The 23,960-nt window shown below is 44.7% G+C and overlaps 1 protein-coding gene across 1 annotated transcript in view; it reads right to left on the bottom strand.

The window, feature by feature from the left end:
* The window catches only part of USP34 (ubiquitin specific peptidase 34), a 2,509,780-nt gene that overhangs the window by 1,564,133 nt on the left and 921,687 nt on the right, over positions 1-23,960 (bottom strand). Inside the window, exon 41 of the mRNA XM_085612349.1 lies at positions 21,806-21,989. Within this exon, the coding sequence (XP_085468475.1) occupies positions 21,806-21,989 (184 nt within the window). The remainder of the gene's footprint in view (positions 1-21,805; positions 21,990-23,960) is intronic.

Raw genomic sequence — 23,960 nt, 5'->3', positions numbered from 1 at the left:
ATGTGGCACATGGTCGAGTTCACTGTGTGTTATGCTGCCAAACGGCTGCTCCTCCCTCCCACAAGCCCCCACACTTTTGTACAGTGCGCTGTTGTATCTCGTGCACTCGTACGGCACACCATTGTAATGCCTATTTGCGCATGTCCTGCTACATTCCAACTACAACATCACAGTGCCGTTTGGAGGTGGTGCATGCCACTTTACAACATCGACTGCTGGGGCTCTTGAAACAGGTCACACCAGAACACAGAGACACACTTACCGCACTTCCTGTACACGGACATGTCTGAGACACCCCGTTCCTCTTGCCGGATAGGCGCACCCCTCCACTGACCTGTGAACCCCAGACCAGCACACGCCAGTTGTGCATGCAGGAGGATGCGTGCGTAGCTACACATCCAGGCTCACTGCCAACGCTGAGGTGACAGCACACTGTGATGTTGCAGGGCTCGTGCCTATCATGCTAAGACAATGACCACAGGGACACACTTACTAAGATATGGGTTTGGGGGGCATTGACGGTACTGGAGTGGTTGAGATAAGTCTTCTGGCCCTCATGGGTATCCCTGTATCATGCTCATTGACTCTATGGCACCTATTGGTGTTCTGGTGTGGCTCTTGGCTGTGTTCCCTTTCATGGTGCAGGTAGTTGTCCTGCTTAACACCAGCAGAAAGCAGGTGTAAAATCCCTGGTGCTAACGTGTCTTATCTCCGGAATTTGTTTCGCATTGCAATTGGTGTGAAAGTTGTGATGTGAGCAGTGTATCTCGTCAAGATCCAGCACCTGACGCACTATTCCCAATCAATATAAATACAATGAGATTTCTTAATAGATTTTGTGTGTACACTGTAAGCGCAGCCAATACCTCAGTGCAATACAATACAGGATTTTAGTATTTAGAATAAATCGGAAAGGTGCACCTCGTGTCTTTTTGCACGGGAACGGCTACTCTCCATTTCATTATCAGCACTTTAACGGAAGTAAAGTTGAGATAAATCTAACACGCTATTCAGAAGTTGGTGCAAACTGCAGATATCACCAGTATTCCAGCGATAAGTGCCCCAAAATTTACCACCATGGTGGACTCCATCAAATAACAGTAATAAGAACAAGAAAGAGTCACACAGCAGTTAAGACAACAACCAAAAACATTATTAATTTTTTTTTCAAACTTTATTTTTTATAATAATAAATATATAAACGATAAACTATTTTCAAACTTTCTTTTTTTATTAACATAAATATAAACAAACTAATAAACAAAATGTAACAACGATAATACAAAACAACAAGGCGGAACACTCCTGTGGGAACCATGGATGTCGACGACAGACCTGGAAAATCAGAAAGATTGTTAAAAAAAAAAAACATGGTATTCTCAAAAAAATACCACAAGAAACAAATCACAGATATATAAAATGCATACAGCTAACAAAATTTTATAAGTTTAACTTACAAAAACTGTAAATGTTGCCGCTTTAAAATATTTACCGAATCTGAGGAACATTTTTTGCAGAAGGCACCACGCCCACAACGTTTTTCTTCAGTGGTGAGGAAATGTTTTACTTTTTCCAAGGGGCAAACAAAGACCAATGCCACCTTCGTCACTGGCAAGATTTGCCAAAGAGCTCTGTTACGAGGGGATCCTAACAAAAAATACTCGTGCGGCACAGCAAGTATGATGAAACACCTAAGGACCCTTCATGCAAACAATCTTGCACGAGAAGAGTGCAAACAGATGAGAAATACTCCTGTTCTGTATCTGTAAAAAAGAATCACAAATAAATGTATATTAATAACTTTCAAATTTATACTATTCCATTACTGTACAAACACATTTTATATAAAAACTGTAAGAAACTATAGCCCTGAACCCCAAGTGTGATGATCGTTAAAACACTACATGCATAGTGCATACTACTTTGAAGCAGTTCATGCCCTAAAGCCTACCTCACTAAAAGACTACATGCTAACTGACTACATGATTACAGTACTATAAGGAGACACACTGGGTGACTCACAGGGTGTTTGCTAGAAGAGTATGAATACTAACTAGGGAATTGAAGGTGTGAAACACAACTGTGTAGGTGATTAGAGGACTGCATCCATACTGCATAGGCATTTAAATCAGTCCATGTGCTAAGGCCTGGCTCACTTGGGTACTGACTGAATGATTAGAGTACTGCAAAGATAGTATATTGGTGAATTTATAAGTGTTTGGGTTTTAGCACAGTGAATGGATTAGTACATGGTGCTGAATGGGTCACTAGAGGACTGCAAAGGGAGTGACAGGGTATTTCGTGGAAGTGTATGGATACTGACTAGGGAATTGAAGGTGAGAAAGACAATTGTGTAGGTGGTTAGAGGACTGCATGCATAGTGGATAAGGGTTTGAAGCAGTCCCTATACTAAGGCCTGGGTCACTGGATGAGTACTTAGGTACTGACTGAATGATTAGAGTACTGCAAGGAGAGTGCCTGGGTGAATTTATTACGGTTTGGCGCAGTGAATGGATTAGTACATGATGCTGAATGGGTCACTAGAGGAGTGCAAATGGAGTGACAGGGTGTTTGCTGGAAGTGAACGGATACTGACTGGGGAATTGAAGGTGTGCAAGACAAGTGTGTAGATGGTTAGAGGACTACATGCATAGTGGATAGGGGTTTGAAGAAGTCCATGTGCTAAGACCTGGCTCAGTGCATGAATACTTAGGCAGTGACTGAATCATTAGAGTATTGGAAAGAGAGTGTCTTGGTGAATTTATAAGTGTTTGGCTTTTAGCACAGTGAATGGATTAGTACATGCTGTGGAGTGGGTCTCTAGAGAACTGCAAAGGAAGTGACAGGATGTTTCCTGGAAGTGTATGGATACTGACTAGGGAATTGAAGGTGTAAAAGACAAGTGTATAGTATGTTAGAACACTACATGCATACTGCATAGACATTTGAAGCAATCTATTTGGTAATTAGAAACGGACTAAATAATCAGACTACTTCTAGGACAGTGCTTAGGTAAAACTTTTAAATTTTCAGTTCTGTCATAGTGAACAGAATAGTACAAGGTACTGCACCTTAGTGTCAAACCCTGACTCATTTTATCAATGCATAAGCAAAGACTAGCTTCTAATGCTACTAAAACTTGACAACATGAGAGGTTTTAAATTAGTTATCTGTCAGCAAATACACAATGTTACCAAATGCTTCTCTCAAAGTGGTTCTCAAATGCACACAGACTCACAGTGTGATTCTAGACAACAACCACTATACCTAGGAGTTTACCAAAAATCATTCACTACTGTGGAAGTGGTAAAGGAACTGCACACAATCTACATATTTCACGACTACACTTTAATGTCAATGCCTGACTAATTTAATCAACGCATAAGCAAAGACTGGCTTCTAATGCTACTAAAACTTGACAGGTTTTAAAACAGTTATCTGTCAGTAAATACACGATGTTACCAAATGCTTCTCTCACAATCCTTACCCAAATGCACACAGACTCACAGTGTGATTTTAGACAATCAACACTATCCTAGGACTTTACCAAAACTCATTCACTACTGTGGAAGGAGTAAGGGGACTGCACACAATCTACATATTTAAGTACAGCACATCAGTGTCAAAGCATGACTCATTTAATCAACATATAAGCAAAGACTGGATTCTAATGCTACTAAAACTTCACAACATGACAGGTTTTAAAACAGTTATCTGTCAGCAAATACATAATGTTACCAAATGATTCTCTCACACTGATCCCAAACACACATTAACTCACAGTGTGATTCTAGACAACCACCACTATCCCCATGAGTTTACCAAAACTCATTCACTACAGTGCAAGTGGTAAGGGAACTGCACACAATCTACATATTTCACGACTGCAATATACTGTCGATGCCTGACTCATTTAATCAAATCATAAGCCATAACTGTCTTCTAATGCTACTAAAACTTCACAACATGACAAGTTAAAACAGTTATCTGTCAGCAAATACACGATGTTACCAAATGCTTCTCTCACAGTGGTTCCCAAATGCACACAGACTCACTGTGTGATTCTAGACAAACAACACTATCCATTGCACTATACCAAAACACATTTCTTCATCTAGAAGTAGTACTACATTTTAGTATAGAAACATAACATAACTCATTTCACAAATTCATAAACAATGACTGGTTTCTAATTCTACCAAAATATAAAAACAGCACAGTTATCTGTCTACAAACACATGAAAAACACAAATGCTTATCACAGAATGTTTTCTACATGCACACACATTGTAGAGAAAAAAAGTACTCCCTACACTTTAGCAGGAAAAATACATTAGTCTGATTAAAATCAAAATAGTCTACATACATCCCCTCACAATTAAATAACTCATCTTTCAAGTTCTTTTGTAGTTTAAGAAGTATATCAATCACTCACCATATTTTATTTTACAGAATCTCTGCACTGTGCCCCTCTCAGCAAAAGCAAAGAATGGAAAAGTTTCCCTTTCATTTTCCACACATATACATGTAAACATCAAATCACAATCCTTCGCACATAAACTCAAAAGCAAACACAAATTTCTATTGGTTAAACATTTCAACTCTTTCCAAATTAAATACATTTCAACCCTTCCCCCAATCTGCCTTCTGCCTGTTACCATAGAAACAGGTCATGGAACACTGCACTGAGCTCACAGGTTCAGCACACAATGTTCCTACACAAGACAGGAAGTGTGCTTGACTTTTCAACATATCAGCTTATCATATATAATGTTCCTTACAATCTGTTTTTGTTAACCAATAACAATCATACCTTTAAAAAACATAAATATACACCCTACCTTCAGTGTAGAAAGTTGTCATATAACCAATGATTTCTTGTCGTTTTTCAAAAAACGTAGCCGTGGATCCGCGCACCCACCGCGAGAGAATCTGTGCATCCAACACGATAGGATGCGCGCACCGTGAGCGCATTTCCCCGTTTTTTTTTTTTTTTTAAAAAGGGGGCCCCAGGGGGTCCTTCTGGGACCCCCTAAGCACCTCTAGAGGGTCAGAGTATTTCCACTCTGCCCCCTTTATATGTTTTACACATTTATTCCCCTTGCATCTTCAGCCTCGCTTCTACCGAGGCAGAAAATGGCTGCCAACAGTTCCTGGTTTCGAATATACAGAGACACTCAACAGCCAATTAGCATTCAGCGCGCAATCGGGAGGGTGCGCGCTCGGTTCGGGGAGGGTGCGCTTACGGTGCGGGTAGGGTCCGCGGATCCTCCGCGGCCATAGATATCACTAACTTTTTTACCCTAATTTTCTCAGGAACTACTGAACAGATTCACACCATATATGCAAAAGGCACGAGTCCGAACTGAGGACTACCTCTTTGCCAAATTTGGTGTCATTCCGTTCAGCGGTTCGGGCTGTAGCTGCGACAACAGATCCTATGGGAAATTGCATGGGGAAAACGCGTTTTGGGACCCCCTTTTTTCTCGGCCCCCGCTTGACGAATCACCACAAAACTTTCATGGTAGGAGCGGAGCTGGCCAAAAGTTTGGAAAATTTTGCGAGGATTCGTCAACCGGCGCCAACGTTATTCCAAATAGAATGTTGCGGATTTCCTATGGAAAATAGGTCCTAACTATAACTATCTACTGGCCAGTAGATAATATATATATACATATCCGATTTTGTGGTATACGTTTTGGAATGTCCCTGTTCCCGCAAATATGTAGGAAGGACAATATTACAGGGACATAAAGGTATACTTCAACACATCAGGGCCATCAAAAACAAAGATACAGCGTACCCTGTGGCGAGACACTTTGAGGAGAAACACAACGCAGACCCCAAAGAACTGAAATACTTCTTAATTGATGCTATCCCCCCATGCAAAAGAGGAGGGGATAATAGTGCATAATTAAACCCTCCGGTGGGTCCCAATTGCTCAAGTTGCTTTAAGATTGTTTTTCTAGCCGCACAACACATCAAGTAAGGATCGTAAGCTGCTTGTTGTCAAAAATAGAGCAGTTTCCTTACTTGATGTGTTGTGCAGCCTCATCTGCTGGGTAGTTTTGGAGAATGTTAACACAGCGGTTCCAGGCCGTGGAGGGATCGCACCATCCAGCAACACAGAATGGATGCTTATAGGGGGAAGCTTCCCCTTGTCAAAAGGCACACAAGGAAGAAATTTAACAGGCAGAGTCCGATCCGGGGGCTCAATGGAGGGATAGAAAAACAATCTTAAAGCAACTTGAGCAATTGGGACCCACCGGAGGGTTTAATTATGCACTACTAAAACAAGGACCAGCGTGCATTGTGAAAGAAATTAAACGGAAAAGGAACACCTGAGGCCAATCGAAATGTTTAAAAGCACGCAGGGAACTTGTGGTTACGCACAAATCTACCTTTTGCTTAAGACGGCCTCTGAGGAAGGAGGGAGGAGGGAGACACCCTCTGAAACGCGTCAGGCCAGGAAGATTTAAATACGGAATCGTAAGCTGCCTGTTGTCAAAAATAAAGGAGTTTCCTTACTTGATGTGATGTGCGGCCTGATCTGACAAATTTACCTCCAACTTCAGGAATGCAGAGCCTTCATGGCTCGTTCCCATGTGGGAAATGCAAAGCATGCAGTACCAGTAAAAGAGTTCTGACTTACCAAGTTCCTGACAAAAGGTCCTGCACCAAGATCACTAAATTCATGACTTGTACTACAACGTATGTGGTGTACTGCCTAGAGTGTCCATGTGGCTATCACTACATAGGAAGCACAGTCAACGCAGTAAAGATGTGCATATTGAAACACCAAAGAGCCATTGCTAATAGGGATGACAACTACCCTGTAGCACGCCATTTCGCTAGCTACCACAACAGTAACAGAACTCTCCTACAGTTTTTCTGTTTAGATTGTATCCCAAATGACATCAGGGGAGGAGATAAGGAGAAAAGATTGCGGCGTCTGGAGTCCAGATACATTATCGAACTCCAATCGAAGTCACCAAATGGCTTAAACGCTGGAGAAGAGTTAATAACTCACTTGTAGCATATACATATGTATACAATTCTGAACAATACCATACATGTCTGGGTTAAAAATTGGGAGGACTGATATGTAACACATTCGTGAATTAGACAACATATGAGTTAGGAGTAACGTAATGTAATTTATGTATAGTGATAAAGAGCATGAATATGAGGAAGCAACTAAATTGGACCCAGCACGTATTAACTAAGAGAAGTTATCTCACTGTGTAAACCAATGCCAGCCCATAGAGGGCTTAATAATTACAAGTTACATTTGTCCCTCTGTAAATATGTTGAGTCAATTGTAAATATTGGAATCATGTATACTTAATATGATTAATTCAGGATCTTTTTTTCTGCAATCACAGTTTGATGGACTATGAATCGCATTATTTATGTAAAAAGCGAAAATGTACTGCTACGATGTCTTTTGCACATTCCAATATGGCGACTGAAATTGAATGTGAAAGTCCTTCCTTTGTTTTGATTAACATTTGTAAATATTAACTTCCGCCTCTATGACGCTAGCTATGGCTGAAACACGTCGTCTTTTGTTTTGATTTTTGCACGAATAAATCCAAAACGGGATTGAAGCTAACGCGAGTGCTGGTCCTTCAGTTTTTTGACAGAAGAGATATATATATATATATATATATATATATATATATATATTAACAAACATATACAGAATTCACATTGTACAATAATAGGTGCCCAAGAAGACAATGACCACAACATCAGCCGTAGGTGAGACAGAGGCAAACTGGAAACCAGCCAAATGGGCCAGTCTAAAGGGAGAGGGTGGGACGAAAGAACACGCCCCAGAAAACCAAGAGATAATACAGAAAAGCAATACAGACTAACAAGTTACTTACCTTCGGTAACGCATTATCTGGTTGAGACTGACCGTGACGAGATAACCGACATTAACGACGCCGACGATGTCAGGCGGAGCCGAATGGAGCCACCCGATGGAACGTGCAAGAGTTATTGCTCGAGCAAACGTTTCCGGATAGAGCCTGATGCGTAGGAAATTCACAGGAAAGGAATCTGCAGCTAGAAGTCTCTATCAGGTAACGGTACGATTAGACAGTCAAGAGACAATTGAAAAGAAAACCACATGGGAGAAATAATACCACTACATTATTGAAATAAAGATCACAATGGAGGACTGGAAAAAGGGGACCGAGGAGGACGGGGCCAACACCTTGAAGGTCTATGCAGACAACCAGGCAACAGAGTAAAATAAATAGTATTACAAGTCCAACTAAAGGGCCGGAGTAAAGAAGAGAAGGAACCAATAGCAAGGCAGTGTCTACAGCCGAGGAGGCAGGAAGGCCAGAAGCAAAGGAAAGTCCTCGTATGCACGGGACAATCCGTTACCGGCACAACAAGCCAGATAACAAGGGTGAGGATCCTGACACCACCCAGGATCATAACCAAAAGGCTGGTAGCACAAGGAAGACGAGCCACGGGGTGAGAACTGCAACCTCGCTCGCAAGAATTGGAGGAAAGTCCCCAAAAAAGAATCCTAATGACTCACAGTTTCCGTACAATCCACCACAGAGTGGAAAGACAAGGAACCCATGACCGAGAAGAACAAAAGAGAAACTTTTACCATATACCCCCAAAAAATAGAGAAGGAACATCTGAAGAACAGCCAGACCAATAACGAAATGGTGGGGTTGGCCACGAAGGTGTCACAGAAACTGCTCCAATCAAAAAAATAAAAGCAACCGCAGCTTCGTTCAAGGCAGAAACAGAGGAAAAACAGGACGTGCCGAGGTATAGAAGAGGCAGGGATGCGGAATTCCAACAGCCCGACGCCCATCGTAGACCTCGAAGAACTTGAGAAAGGGCACACTCTACCGTGGTGGTAGGCCAAAATGGCCAGAGGTACCGCTCTCCGGATCTTTGTGAAAGCGTGGAAAGGAAGAAACTGAAGTCAGCGAGTCAGGGGAAGGCTTATATGTGCTCTGACCACGTCACAACCAGTGGATGGACATCGTTACAGAGTCACTCAACGCCCTATACTGACGCGCAGAGGTATTGCAGTAGAAAAAAATTCCAGATCCAGTCTGGTGCCTGGGGATGATTCTAAGGTAAGGAATCTGCAGCTGGGCGTCTCTATCAGATCACCGGTTTGTTGCAGTGTAACCTGGGAGTCAGAGCTCAGTTGGCCAAAAGTTGCACCAGAATCCGCTTGACCTGGGAGAGTAAGAGGGCAGTTTGGTTGCCCAGACAGACAGCAATGGCCAGAAAAAGGTAGCAACTGGTTTTGTTGTGTCTGGAGACCAGCAGTCCGGTGATTACTGGACTTTTGCTGGACCAAGGAGGACTTCTAGGGACATCACCGCTGTAGCCAAAGTCACTCTGCCAGGACTGTGGACCGAGGAATAGCCTCAGGAAGTTTCCCGTTGACCGCACAGCATACTCTGCATGTTCAATATCCCTTGCATCAGGATCACCCCATAGAAGTCAAGGGCAAATTGCCTGCCATTAACACTGGAATTGGACTGGAAACTGTGTGCTCGAACTTATGGGCTAGCGACCGCCGGGAATGGTCGCTACTTGAGGCGGCTCCGGGATCCTTGCCCTAATAGCCATACAATACTCCATCTGCTGAGAGGCTGACCCCCCCTCCTAGATCGGGGGTCTCCTCATAACCCGATCCTGCTACCGTGTGCTGTGCACCAATCGTGCAGCGCCTTCACCGAGACCACAGAGAGCGGCTAAGTCAAGACGCCCGGAGCAGGCAGGATGGCGGCCTGAGAAATACAGCCATGTACGGAGACAGCTTTCCCCGGTGCAGAGGCATTGGCGGTGAGAACAGCTGTTGAATCGGACCGCAATACCGGGGGGGGGGGGCGAGGTCCGTGCGCGGCGGTGTGGGGAGCGGACGACCCGCGGAGGCGACCTCCGAGGGGTGGAGACGGACCCGGCCTGAGGTCGGAGCGGGCTCCCCAGCTTTGATGCCTCTCCGCGACGCCGCCTGCTTCTCCCCAAACGGACTTACCCACCAGAGCTGGCGCCGAGTGGGGAAACAGTCAGCAAACCACCACCACAAAGGTCTCAACGAGCTCCTTCGCCATCAAAAGAACACCACTCAGAAGGTGACCCAGACTGAAAGCTCTAACCGGAATAGCTGGTCCCGCTCTGGCTCTGATGACGTCACCAGGCCTCACCTGACCCGGCGGCTTGCACAGTGACTCTCTGGATAAAGGCTGCACGTATCCTTGCTGCAAGGCTTCTCCTATGACCTCATGTACCAGCCACCTAGCATCGATGCGGAAAGAAAGCTATTTGAAGGATCGGACTAGAAATGCAATCACAAATATACTATGAACATATCATGTTATATGGGTATGGGGAAGGGGTAGTTAGCTAGGCAACCTACTCATGACGGGGTGGGCGACAGGCACTCTGCCTTGTTGGGGAGTGGAAAGTTGGAATTCCGCTGGCAGGGGGGCAGGGAGGGGGATAAGGGGTGGGGGAGGAGGGATAGTTGGGGTTTGTTATGTTACAGTTGTGTTTTCACAGAGCATCCAAGTGAAAGCAAGTTTAGCTGGCTCCTGCACTCGGCAGCACACATCGCCCATACACTCAAAGGGGAGAGATGGGAGAGGCTTTCTCAGTATATTTCTGCTCAATCGGCCCTTTGGTTTGGAAATAGTGGGCGTATCACCGATCCTTGCGTCACTTTCCCCCTCGGTTCTACACCACTACCCGCCATGGCAGACGTGAACAGCACCAAGTTGTCTATAATGACGTGAAACGTCAATGCCTGGGCAGCAAGACAAAAAGAGGGGTGGTCCTACAATGCCTCAAGAGGCACTCACCGGATCTGATCCTGCTACAGGAAACGCATCTGGTGGGAAATAGTTGCAAGGCTCTTAACAGATGGGGATACAAACTCCTAGCCCACGCAGGGTACACCTCAGGTTATAGGGGGAACGAGGATCCTGGTACACAAAAATCTCGCCTTCACGCCCACCCGTGTGTGGACTGACCTGCAGGGTAGGTTTGCTGTTTTGGAGGCGGCGTGGGAGGGCAAATCACTAAATGTCATATCGGCATATCTTCCACCCTCATTGGGTAGACAGGCACTGCAAGACCTGGATAAAATTCTCATAGATCTACCCCCAGGTACTCTAATACTGGGAGGGGACTTCAATACGGTAATGGACGAGGGACTTGACAAACACCCCCAGAAACTATCTCCCCACAGAAGCACTCACATGGCTGAATTCACTCACGCAATGGGTCTTGCAGACATCTGGCGCACACTAAACCCCACCACCGCCTATTTCAAGCACTACTCCAACGCGCACAAAAGTATGTCTTGCATTTCCTATTTTCTCACCTCTCTTACGGATATAGGCACATTTCAACACCCTCAGGGACTCCCAAGGGGTATCTCGGACCACTCCCCTCTCAGGGTGGAACTTACCTTTCATCGCCACAGTACCCACGGCCCTATAATTATTAACCAGTGGCTCATCAAGATCCCGGACATCAAAGAAGACCTTGCAGATCACACTGATCACTATTTTGAGGAAAATGTCAGATCGGTTGACTCAGCAATCACTGTCTGGGAGGCCTATAATGTAGTGATTAAGGGGCATGCACTGGCGCTGAAGTGTGGGTATCTTAGGAATCAAAATACACAACTGACCCAATTAGAAAGTGACCTGCTCAGATTAGAAACAGAACATAACTCTTCCCCCTCAGAAATAACTGCCCGCAATATCCAGAACAAACGATTAGAATATAACGCCTTAGCACGTGAAAAAACTCATGCAAAACTCCTCCGCACCCGCCATAGAGTCTACGAGCTTGGTGAGAGGGCTTGGAAAATGTTGGCTTGGTTAGAACGGCGAGATCAGGTGGCTAGATGGGTACCTGAACTCCTACTGGAGGACGAGACACGTATAACAGATCCACAGGAGGTGGCAGATACTTTTGCAAACCACCTGGAGGCGACTCACGTCAACTCCTAGAAGAAATGACCCTACCCACACTTTCAGACAGCAACAGGGACATTTTAGATGCCGACATAACGGCGGACGAAATCTGTAAAGCCATCTTTGCCATTAACTCCGGGAAGGCTATGGGACCCAATGCGATCCCAATCGAGTTTCTCATGGGCATGGCCCTCAAGGTGGCCCCACATCTCACAAATATGTATGAGGAGAGTCTGGCACAAAGTGTTCTTCCATTAGATCAAAGACTAGCCTCAACTGTCGTCATCCATAAGCCCGGCAAACCTGCAACCCAGTGTGGCTCATATAGACCCATATCCCTGATAAGCACGGAAGCTAAGGTGTTGGCCAAACTTCTCGCTTCCCGGCTAATTGCAGTCCTCCCCTCACTGGTCCATGACGATCAATCGGGGTTCATACATGGCCGTAACACCGCATTAAATCTCTGGCGGGCCCATAACGTCCTAGGGAGGCAACCATATATACAGGAAGACGCCATCATACTGTCACTAGATGCCGCCATGGCGTTTGATTCGATAGAATGGCCCTACCTCTTTGAGGTCTTGGCAAGGCTTGGTTTCGGGCCTCGGTTTCAAACATGGGTGGCGCTGCTGTACACTGCATTGTTGGGGCAAGTCAGAGTGAGTAATCATACCTCACGTAAATTTGCCCTGCAGAGAGGGAATAGACAGGTATGCCCCCATCCCTTCTGTTGTTTGCGCTGCCTCTTGAGCCATTAGCGCACTGGGTTAGACGCGATACCTTGGTACGTGGGCTGGGATGGAGTGAGGATACAGAAGATAAAATCTCGTTATATGCCAACGATATCTTGATTTACTTGGCATCCCCACAGTCATCCCTCAATAGCCTGCTCCACATCATTACTAACTCTGGTAAATACTCGGGGTACACCATAAATTGGTCCAAGGCGATAATTTATGTTTTACATGGCCCCCCGCCCAAACTCCCTCGGGGATATACGATCGAAATTACAGCTTAAAATACTTAGGGATCTACATTACCACCGACCCAAAACTCTTTTATGATCGAAATCTTCTGAGCCCCCTCCGACGCCTACAGGAAGATGTCAAACACTGGAGGTCGCTGCCCTTGTTTCTGCTGGAAAGAGCTGCTCTATTTAAAATGCTTGCACTCCCTAGATTTTTATATGTACTCCAGAATTGTCTGTTCCCGATCGCTAACACCTACTTTACCGCCATTGAGGCAGAGATCCATACGTTGTTATGGGATGGAGGAGCACCACGCGTTGCCCTCCGGAAACTCACAAAGGGGTGGAACGATGGGGGACTTGCCCTTCCGGATATACATCTATATTACTGGGCCTCACAACTAGTAACCACAAATCACTGGATTTATGGCTCCCCATCTAATCCGGCCTTCCATCTAGAACGATACCAAACTGGGCGTGAGGGCTATCTAGGCGCCCTCTATAGTAAGGCCGAAGGGGCTGCTACTTAGGGCCTATGTCGCAGACAGTAAATATCTGGCATCAGGCCACTCGGAGATTGGGATGGGCGGACAAACTTACAAAAGCTATACCACTTTGGTCCACACAGCGACTGGGCCTACTATGTCATCACGCAGGTTCTGATAAGTGGGACACAATTAGTATCTCTAACATCGGCGACCTACTACACATGGGCAAACTTCTCACTTTCAGAGAGCTGCAAACCAAACACACACTCGCACCGGGTGAAGCTTTTAGGTATTTACAAGTTAGACATGCCCTACTCGCCAACATCCCGGATGTGTCCTCTCTGCCAGACTCCTCCCCACTGGAGGACCGGCTACTTTCGGAGCCGCTCCCGAGAAAGGCTGTCTCGTACACGTATCGAAAGCTTTGTAATAATCTACCTGATTCCTTTCAGACCCTTAGGGAAAAGTGGAAGGGAGATGTGGGGCCACTGGATGATGAAGATTGGCAGATTGCACTGATGTCTCCCAGAGAAACATCGATAAATCATCGCTAAATCATCGCTTTCGCCTTATCCAATTAAAAATCCTACACCAAACCTATCTCTCCGGTGTGCTTCTAGCCAAGATAGGTAGCCGGACAAACGTACTCTGCCTTAGACACTGTGGGGGGGGGGGGGGACGGCACCTTTTATCACGTCTTCCAGCTAGGATAACACTGTGACTGGGCCATGTACCTAAGGCAAACGAGGTGCCATACTATCAAACAAAAGAACGAAAATGAAAATGATGCAAATGGCACTCAGCATGTGGGGGGAATGAAGAACAGGATATCACCATTCGTGGTTGTTTCTCCCAGAATGTACTAGATGTGTTCGATAGCAGTCTAGGATCAAAGAGATACCGCTATGCATTAAAGTAAAAAAAAAAAAAAAGAAATCCGACCATAACTTGAATTTTATATTTTCAGATTTTTCTGCTTTCAAAAAGTACATTTAGTAACATTTAAGCTTGTCAGAATGAACATTTCCTCCATACAAGAGTTACAATGAAAATCTAATAGCATAGAAAATAATCACAGTTACTCTTCATCTATCACATTTCCACTTCAATCATTCATAATATGTCTGAAAAATAAAGCATCTTTAAAATCTATCTGTTTCCTCATAAATTCATTATAAAATGTTCTAGGTTTTATCACGTCTTGTGGGGCTGTCCCGAGATATACCCTTTCTGGAACAACACGTATATTGAATATATGGGAGCCCACCAACTTGACAGAAATCGAGCAACAGTGGGTGGCATTGGGGTATCTATTGGTGAAGAGGGCCATAGCCATGCTCTGGGGCTCTGATAAAAGACCTTCATTCGATAGGGTGTGTGGCAGAGATGGACCGCTGTATGATAGCAGAGAAGGAGGTCTACAAATTCCGAGGTTGCCCTAAGAAGTGGGACAGGAAATGGGGAAAGTGGAACGCCTCTAGGGAAGAGATTTGTACATCACCAACGGAAGACATGGCGATGCACAGACGAATTGAGCAATAATCTTTTAACCGTCAGGGCTGGGCAACACAAGACTATTGATGTATTGTTATTCATCATGTTTACAATGTACTATGCTATCGTAATGATGACTCTGTGCTTTCAATTTAATAAAATTGTTAATAAATAAAAAATAAAAAAATAAACTGCTTGCTCTTGGAGGTAACTGTTCTTTGGGACTTTGCTAGTCCCCCTGACCTGTTGGTCGCCTAAAGTAACTGGAAGTGGTGCATTCAACTTTGACATAAGATTTGCTGAAATAGTTTTCCAGGTGTCAAATCTGTCAACGTTTCTTCAGGGTTAAGTGGAAAGTTGTGATTTACTGTTTCTTCAAGAAATGGTATCTCAGGAACCAACCAATGGATCTCTTTCATATTGGTGTCTACACATTTCTAATAATATAGTCTATTTTTATAAATTGGTGTTGGATAATCTTGCTTTACACCTGTTCCTTGTTGAACCCCAACTGTTCAAAGCCACAGCTACAGAGTTGAGCTAAGGTTTGACAAACAAGCATGACTGGACTCAAAACCAGTGTGTGAGTTTATTACACAGTGAGGTCCCCCAACCACACAATATAATAAACCACATTTCTTCACATCATATCGCAGGCCAAGCCCACCATCTCCCATACATGGAAGCCATTGGTTGTGACTGCAGCAAATCACAGACCTTCAGCAAAGGTAAATACAGAAGTGATGTGAAGCCCACTCCATTAAGCATGATGTGGCAAAATGAGTCAATACAAAATGCTTAGGTGAAAGGAGGAGAAGCAGGGTTTAGCCCACTTGAGGTCGGCGAGATGCCTAGCACTATATGGGGTATAAGTGATGGAGACTGGAAAACTAACAAAACTCTAGGCAAGATTGCTTCAGAAGAAAACAAATCAGACTAGAAGGGAGGCTTCCAGAAGCAAAACATTTCCAGCTAGGATAACACTGTGACTGGGCCATGTACCTAAGGCAAACGAGGTGCCATACTATCAAACAAAAGAACGAAAATGAAAATGATGCAAATGGCACTCAGCATGTGGGGGGAATGAAGAACAGGATATCACCATTCGTGGTTGTTTCTCCCAGAATGTACTAGATGTGTTCGATAGCAGTCTAGGATCAAAGAGATACCGCTATGCATTAAAGTTAAAAAAAAAAAAAAAAATCCGACCATAACTTGAATTTTATATTTTCAGATTTGTATGCTTTCAAAAAGTACATTTAGTAACATTTAAGCTTGTCAGAATGAACATTTCCTCCATACAAGAGTTACAATGAAAATCTAATAGCATAGAAAATAATCACAGTTACTCTTCATCTATCACATTTCCACTTCAATCATTCATAATACGTCTGAAAAATAAAGCATCTTTAAAATCTATCTGTTTCCTCATAAATTCATTATAAAATGTTCTAGGTTCAAATACAGCTAAATAAAGTTAACATTTGCCTACTCAATAGTGTATTTTTTCAAATTTCACAATTTATACATTTTCCACATTTTATTAATGATCACTTATTACATCATTCTTTATTAAAATACATTTAACTATATAATAAAACTAAAGCAGCAACAGATGGAATCTTGGACCAGGGTTCAATTCCCGACACGACAGGGTCGTGGACCAGGGCCAGCGGACTCTATAATTCTCGCCTCGGTGCCTACTCTAACCAGGGATCACACTCGGCAACTCTGGGCATTAGCTTGCCTCATCTCCACAACGGCCCCCCACATTCGCCGGGGTTACCTGGTTTCACCTTGGAGATACCCAGGAGGGACCATCTCACAGGGATAGCCAGGACGGGTTCCCCAGCGGTCTACAGCGCCACGACACCTCAGGGCAGCAGTGCGCTTTACAAGACACATACACACAATCTTGAATGCAAAATGTACCTCCCTGCTTGGGGATGATCACACTCCAGGGGATTTGCAGAATCCACAATTCTCTCAAGAAGTTTTTGAAAAACATTCCAAGCCAATCGGATTGTCGAGTCTCCATGTAGATTTGAATGAGGTAAACAACTGTCCAGTCACACCAAATACCCAAATTTTGAGAGGGATATTCAGGTGGTGATTCCTGTTTGTTACTATTTCTTATATTTACCTGCCCGCTAGACCCCATATAAACATACAAAGAGGGGCTTTAGGTCAGCCCATTTTAGCCAAAGCCTGCTTTGGGTCAGCCACCCAGAATCATTGCTTGTATCAAGTGACTTTCATATTATTAATCAGCCAACAGGAGTATAATGAATGTCGACATTCTGCAGAGGTGACTGGCAAAGTAGTCCACCACTGAAATGGACTCATAAGTTGGGCACCACAGGAAAGAGCTTGCCGGCAGCAGCAGACAGTCTTCTTTTGCCCATGACGTCTTACAGCTGCAGTTGCACATTTGCCTGTGCAATGAGTCACTAAGAGAACTCTTTTTAGGTTTGGGTGCTTTCTTACAGAGAGCCGGCAGGGGTGTTCCTCATATGAATGCAGGGTGGTTTTCTCAACGTAATAAAGCTCCCAGAGTACCCCTGATGCAATTGCTAAAACGGAATGGGCTGTGAAAGTTAAGGGATCTCTTCTACTGGGTAATTCCCTCTCAATTAAGCTCCTATTTCCATACACTGTAAAAAGGATGCAATGGCAATAATCAGAGAAGGACAAGCATGCTTGCTGCTAGGCAGCGCCCACTGGAATCTACCACGATGAACATAAAAGACTGCTGCCACAGTCCACAGTCTGACTGCATGTGGGGGCTTCCTTTGACTACTTTAATCTTACTTCCCCTATCTGTGCACCCCACAGCTGCAAATTCACCTTACATCCAATAGCTCAGACAGACCGTTGGTGAACTGCTGAGCCCCAGCCCAGGATTCAAGTTAATGGGGTGAAGATGCATGGCTGCCAAAAATCTTGACAGAACAGGGTGCAAAGCCAACAGGGATAGCATAACTAGGAAAGCCTTTTAGGGATAACTGGGTCTTAAAGACAAATTGAAAGCATGTGCAGGTGACCTCCAGTGATGTACTTTTAAAATATATCTATCTTTCACTGAAAAAATAAGAAGGGTTTAAAAGAGATTTCCTTAGCGAGAGGAAGCTAGTGAAGCTGTTCATGGAGGTTAGGCACATGAGGTGTAGGAAAGTTACCTCCACCTTCCCTTTCTGTCTCGGTACAGGCAACAGTAGCATTGAGGAGGATATCCCCAGATCTTGTATATATGTTACACAACCTTCCCAAACAGCTTGTATGCACACAGTTTTAAGCTAGGATGGATGTGGTTAAGACAACTAAAATGAAATGAAAGAAATGAAAAAGTGTAGTTCTTCCTACCTCTGTAAACGTGTATTCAATAACTAACTCGTGGCCTGGCAAATGTGTGTTTCCATTCAATCGATGCTCCCATTGTGTCTCAAATTATATCCTCGAACAACACAATCTACTTCAGCAAATCTGTTTTCAATGTACTTGCCATTCTTAATCTGTTACGTATTTATTATTTTGTGTACTAAGGTGCAGGTCCAAAGTAGTGCCTTCCGGCAAACACCTCTTTCTAACAATATTCTCTAATAAACTTGCTCAGTGCAACACTGGACTGCAGTGTGTTCATTGAATAAAGTTTGTATGTCCAACAATTCTAGGAATCACCACATTTCTCTTTAGATAGCTCCAATGAAAAACACACACGCCCATGGACACAAAATGTTCAGACAGTTGAAAGGATGACGTAGCATGATCATTTATGAACCCAAGACACTGACTAAAATAAGAGATTGCTCATTGTACCAGAGTCTGAGCAATGGCCACTTTTGGCGTAATTAGATTTACTGATGCTTTTAACATAGTTATTGTAAGAAAGTAGGATATGGTTCATGGTTACCCCCACTTTTTGCATGGTATCAGTGTGTTTTTGACTTGGTTTACTGGGTTCCTGCAAATCAGGACCCCAGCATCTGTGCTCTCACCCCTAAATTGGCTCTGGTAAGTACTTTGGTACCTCCACAAATGGCTACTGGCGTACCCTTATAAGTCCCTAGTATATGGTACTGAGGTACCCAGGGCATAGGTACACCAAGGGTCTCCCATGGGCAGCAGCATGTATTGTGCTACCCATGGGAGGCCACTTAAACTGTGACTACAGGCCTGCCATTGCAGCCTCTGTGAGTTGGTGCTTGCACCCCTCATGACAGATATAAGTTTCCTTATATCTGAAGTCACTGCACTTAAAACCTATATGTCACCCCTATGGCAGGCCTTTCAAACCTGCAGGCAGGGTGCTTGGTTATTAGTGTGAGGGTGCCCCTGCCTGAGCATGACACCCCCTACAACCCCCGGAGTCAATTCTCCAGGCTTTGGAAGTGCGGTCAGCCATTATAAGGTATATAGTCGACATTAGTCATTGCGAGATGTCTAACTATATAATGGCTGGACCAAACCTGGTCATGGTAGGTATCGAATGTTTGAATAATACCCCAACACCGATGCCGGTGCTGGAAATATAATTCCATGTACTGGGGGACTCCCTTGGGGATCCCCCCTCCCGTACTGCCGGTAACAGCCTTTCAGGGTCTACCAGTAAGCTATACCTGCTGCCGACCATAGACACGATTCTGCCCTCGTGCTGCGGAACTAAGCTCGAGCAGAGGAATGTACAACAATAGATTTCCAGCACAACAAGGCTGCTTTGAAGGGCACAGTTGGTGCCCTCCTTGCATACTGCGGTTTGAGCCAGTTCAGGAACCCTTGGTTCCCACTCCGGCGCGAAACTGGACAAAGGACTGGGGAGTATCCTCCCCTCTGTCCAGCTCCTCCTGCGGGAGGGACCCCAGAGTCATTACAGACCTTTCTTTGGGGTACCTAAGGGCTCCCCTGTGGGTGGATCCTTAGATTTGTTGTGGGACAAGACTCACCTCTGAAACCAACACACTCTTCGACTGTCTGGACACCTGGACTTTGACAAAAACCGAGACTGCATCAAGGAAGACTCCTGCTGCTTCTGGACTCGCTGTTCTTCAAGACTCCTTTGTCTGTGTCTGTGCTTCTTCCAGGTTCTTCAACAGACCTGTGGTCATCAAGGACATCTGAAGAAATCTCCCTTGGAATGAAGGAGTCACTCCCCTGTATCTGCAGGGACCGCAACGAAGCTGACCGGTCGGCTGCTCCTGTCGTCCTACGGACTTCCTGAGACCCAGCAACACAGATGGTGGTTCTGCTGCTCCTAGAGGCCTGACAAGTCTTCTCTGCAATTTTGGGGACAGTATCCCTCGTGGGAGCCGCTGGGACCAAACCCCTGAGCACCGTGTCGACTTGTGGTTGCCAAGGCTTGCTGGCTCTGCACTCCAGAGATCTTTGGGCTACGAGAAGCTCCCGCCTCCAGCACCTCATCCCTTGAAGATCAGCATCCTCACTGCATCCTCTGCACCGTGGACCTCAATCTTTGATGGGCTGCTTAATGTCCTCCTCTTACTCCTGTGCCTGTGTCCCCTCTCAAGGATCTGCCTTAGCTTCAGTGGGCTCCCCTGCTTGCTTGGGGCCTGCTCGAACTCTCCTGCACTTGGTGAGTCCTGTGGACCTTGCTGGTCCCAACGTCTGCACCTTATCGCTCTCCACACCATTTGCGGCTACCAAGGCTTGTCAGCGCTCCCACCGGACACTGACCACCTAGACACCGACATCCAACATGGGACAGCTTGTGCACGGCTCCATGTCTTCCTCAGCATTGCCTGGTCCTCACAGCTGCAGCGACAAGGTCACAGTCTTCACTCCTGAACCTCTCGACATAGGCGGACATTGTGCTTCTGTGCCTCCTGGTCACCTCCGAGAGGCATAGACTCTCTCCCCTCTACTTGCAGGTTCTCCTCTTCAATAATCCACCCTCTGATATCACCGGACTCCTTCACAGGCTTCTCCCGAGGCATCTTCTTCAAAGTCTTCCATTGTCATCTACGGCAGGTTCCGACGTCACTTCACCCCTATGCTCCCGGCTTCTGTGATTCAGGTAACCTGGTTCCTGGGGCATCCACGGGTGGAGTGGCTCTTCAACCTTCCATCTTCCAAAGGGTTTCTTTAGGGTCCTCTGGGAAGGGCCCCTGTGGGGTTCCTGGGTGGTTACCATGGGTGGTTCCTTGTGTCCACAACTCCTTAGTCTTCTGGTCTAAGTCCCGTTTTGCTTTGTAGTTCACACTCTACTTTTTTAGTCTATGGTTTAGTCTCCACCTAGAGATCGGTGTATATTTGTGCTACTTACCTAATTATTTTGAAGTATTCTTGTGTGTATTGTTGATATCTCTGGGTAGGAGATATACCAATGTGTTCGTGAATTTTTTGTGTGTAATAAATAGACTTATTTATATAAAACACTGTGTGGTTCTTTTTAATCTAATTTACACGGTTGATTAAATGTGGTAAAACAAGCAGCTTTACACTCTTTCAAGATGAGCCAGAAGGCTGCTCGCCACAGCTACCACTTTGAGAGCCTACTATGGTTCTCAAAGACCACTAACATCACCATAAGGGTTGCCTGGATTAGCGCATGGTGCATCACTCCTGAGAGTGTGCACCATATTCTAAGCCAGCCTCCTACAGACATTGTTCAGTTACGTGCGCATTCTAAGCATAGATTTTCTGATCTTTCACCAGCTATGGCATGAAACACAGCTGACATTTCTTGCTGGTTTACAGAGCTTGACTTTAACACACCTAAGCCATTTCAACGTGATCTGAAATAATGGACATTTTTAAGACCCTGAAACAAAAATTCAACACAATCAATATTTCCTTACAATACATCTAATTTAAACAAAATACTCAGTATGGAACAAAAATACAAATTGATATATCCTTACACTGCATGTGTTGTGCCATAACCCAGTTGTGCAACAACCTGTAGTTCTCCACAGAACCTTTTACCATTTCGACCAACAAGTCATAGGCTGCAGCTCTGGAAGAGTGAGATTTACATTTTGGTTGAAGCTTATCCTTTAAATTAGGCAACAGGAACAATAAATTGAAGATCTCTCGAAGAAATTCCTGCAACAAAATAATTTGAAACATTATAGTTACAAACATAACATCTGTAACAGACACAATTTTGCGTAAAATGCCAAGCACATTCAAATTGTGCACCAACAAAACAGGGAAATCAGACAAGCACTACAAATGTTCATCAAACTTGCTACACAGCAGCCTAGCTTGTCCATCTAATTCAGCCATTTGAGTAGTAACACTCAGGACGTCAGACTATTTTGAGTTCAATGAAACATGTAACAAACAATAGATCTGACTTACTTTTTCAACGGGAATTCAGACTAATTCTATTTGGCATTTTTATAAAAGAGGCAGCAAAAATGACAAACATCTCCAAATTATTTTAAGCTGCATTCGCTGCACAAACATTTCAGTAAGTGCAGGTATGGTGCTTGGGAATGTGAGTCTGATGTCCTACATGTCAAAGAAAGATGTCGGAACTGAATATTGCTGGAATGTGTGGTGCTCATATCATGGAGAAGAGTAGCTGATTCATAGGGAGACAAGATATTTGTTAGCTAGTAGGGCATGATCTAAGGTCTGCTAGGAAAGACTGAACTGATTATGAAGTGGCGAACCCTTGGTTATCAATGGCTGTGTAAAATGTTTCTGGTTCAGAAGACCAGGGTGAATCTCTGTAGTTGAGTTTGCAGAGGCTAGTGGTCCAATGGGTTGGATTAGGCTTGCTGATCCATGCAAGGTAGGTAAGCATGCAGACTAAATGGTCTGGAGGTGCTCTCCTGCATACACTGATCTAGGACAGATTAATTTATGGCAGATCAGGTCTACGATGTCCATAACGTGTCAAGATGTCCTAACCCAGAAGATGAGACCAAAACATCTGCACAAAAAGTAAGCATAATGGTCTCACCTGTTGACATCACTGAGTTAATAGAAATACGGGAGAAGCACCCGCAGAGCATTCTCGAACCACAGCATGAGAGTCAGTGATTTCTGGACCCCGAAGGGCATAAGCAACAGGGAACAACCAACAAAACACTGGTAATGAGGTGGCTGTTGGAGCCTTAGTGATTGGCAGCAAGGGTTTCCGACATGGCATGTCCAGGCAGAGAGTTTGCAGTCAGTAGAATATCTTTCTACTATAGGCAACTGTAAAATCAAGACCGTTGCCTGCCCGATGGACAATCTCCATGAAGGAGGAACTCCTTCATGGGTGGACCAGGAGGAGAGTCAAACTCAATCTCAGGAAAAGTGTTTAAACCACTAGCATTGCGTAGGTCCACTTACAATCTAGCCTTAGTATACTGAGGAGGAAGGGAGTTGTCAGTGTCGTCATCTTCTACATTGCCATGTGGAAAGTTGTGCAGTCCTTGAACAGTGTCTGATCTTGTGACAAACGGGCAGTAGTCACTTTACAGTACTGATGTCAAAGGAAAGGTTGGGGTCACTTCCTGAAGTTGAGGGCTATACTTGGTGATATTACAGTATGAAATAGATCTGAGGTGGGCAGATGTCTGCTCCAGATCGGAGATTAGCATTACGATCAAATCTGGCAGAGCAGCAGCTTGAGTTGGAATCAGCATGGGTGCAGCCAGGACCGGCGTGGACCCATGGCAGAAGAGGAGCTACAGATTAGTTCCAACAAGGAACCAGATGGAGGCCAAGCAGGGTCAATCAGCACAGGGGAGGCACCCAACAGCGAAAGTGCAACTAGTGACCCTTTGGCTACGTGGGATCCAATGGCACTCCAGGGAGCGAAGGCATTGTCTTGAAAATGTGCAGCCTGGCTTCATTAAAAGCCTCTTTGCGCTGCAGTGTCGAAGACGGTCCAGCAAATCCAAAGTACACTGGGACAAGCCTCACAGTCTCTCTCTGCAACAAAGACTATGTCCTGTTCCAAAGATCGCCTCAAGCCTAAAAAGTTAAAGTCTCAAAACCGTAACGAACTAGATGGTGTCCTATGGCTCCGCGTTGACCTCGTTGCACCTCAGAAGTGACGGAGCAGAGTTGCAG

Source organism: Triturus cristatus, chromosome 6, assembly GCF_964204655.1.
Source record: "Triturus cristatus chromosome 6, aTriCri1.1, whole genome shotgun sequence".
Classification (NCBI taxonomy): domain Eukaryota; kingdom Metazoa; phylum Chordata; class Amphibia; order Caudata; family Salamandridae; genus Triturus; species Triturus cristatus.
This window is presented reverse-complemented; position numbering and strand designations above follow the sequence as displayed.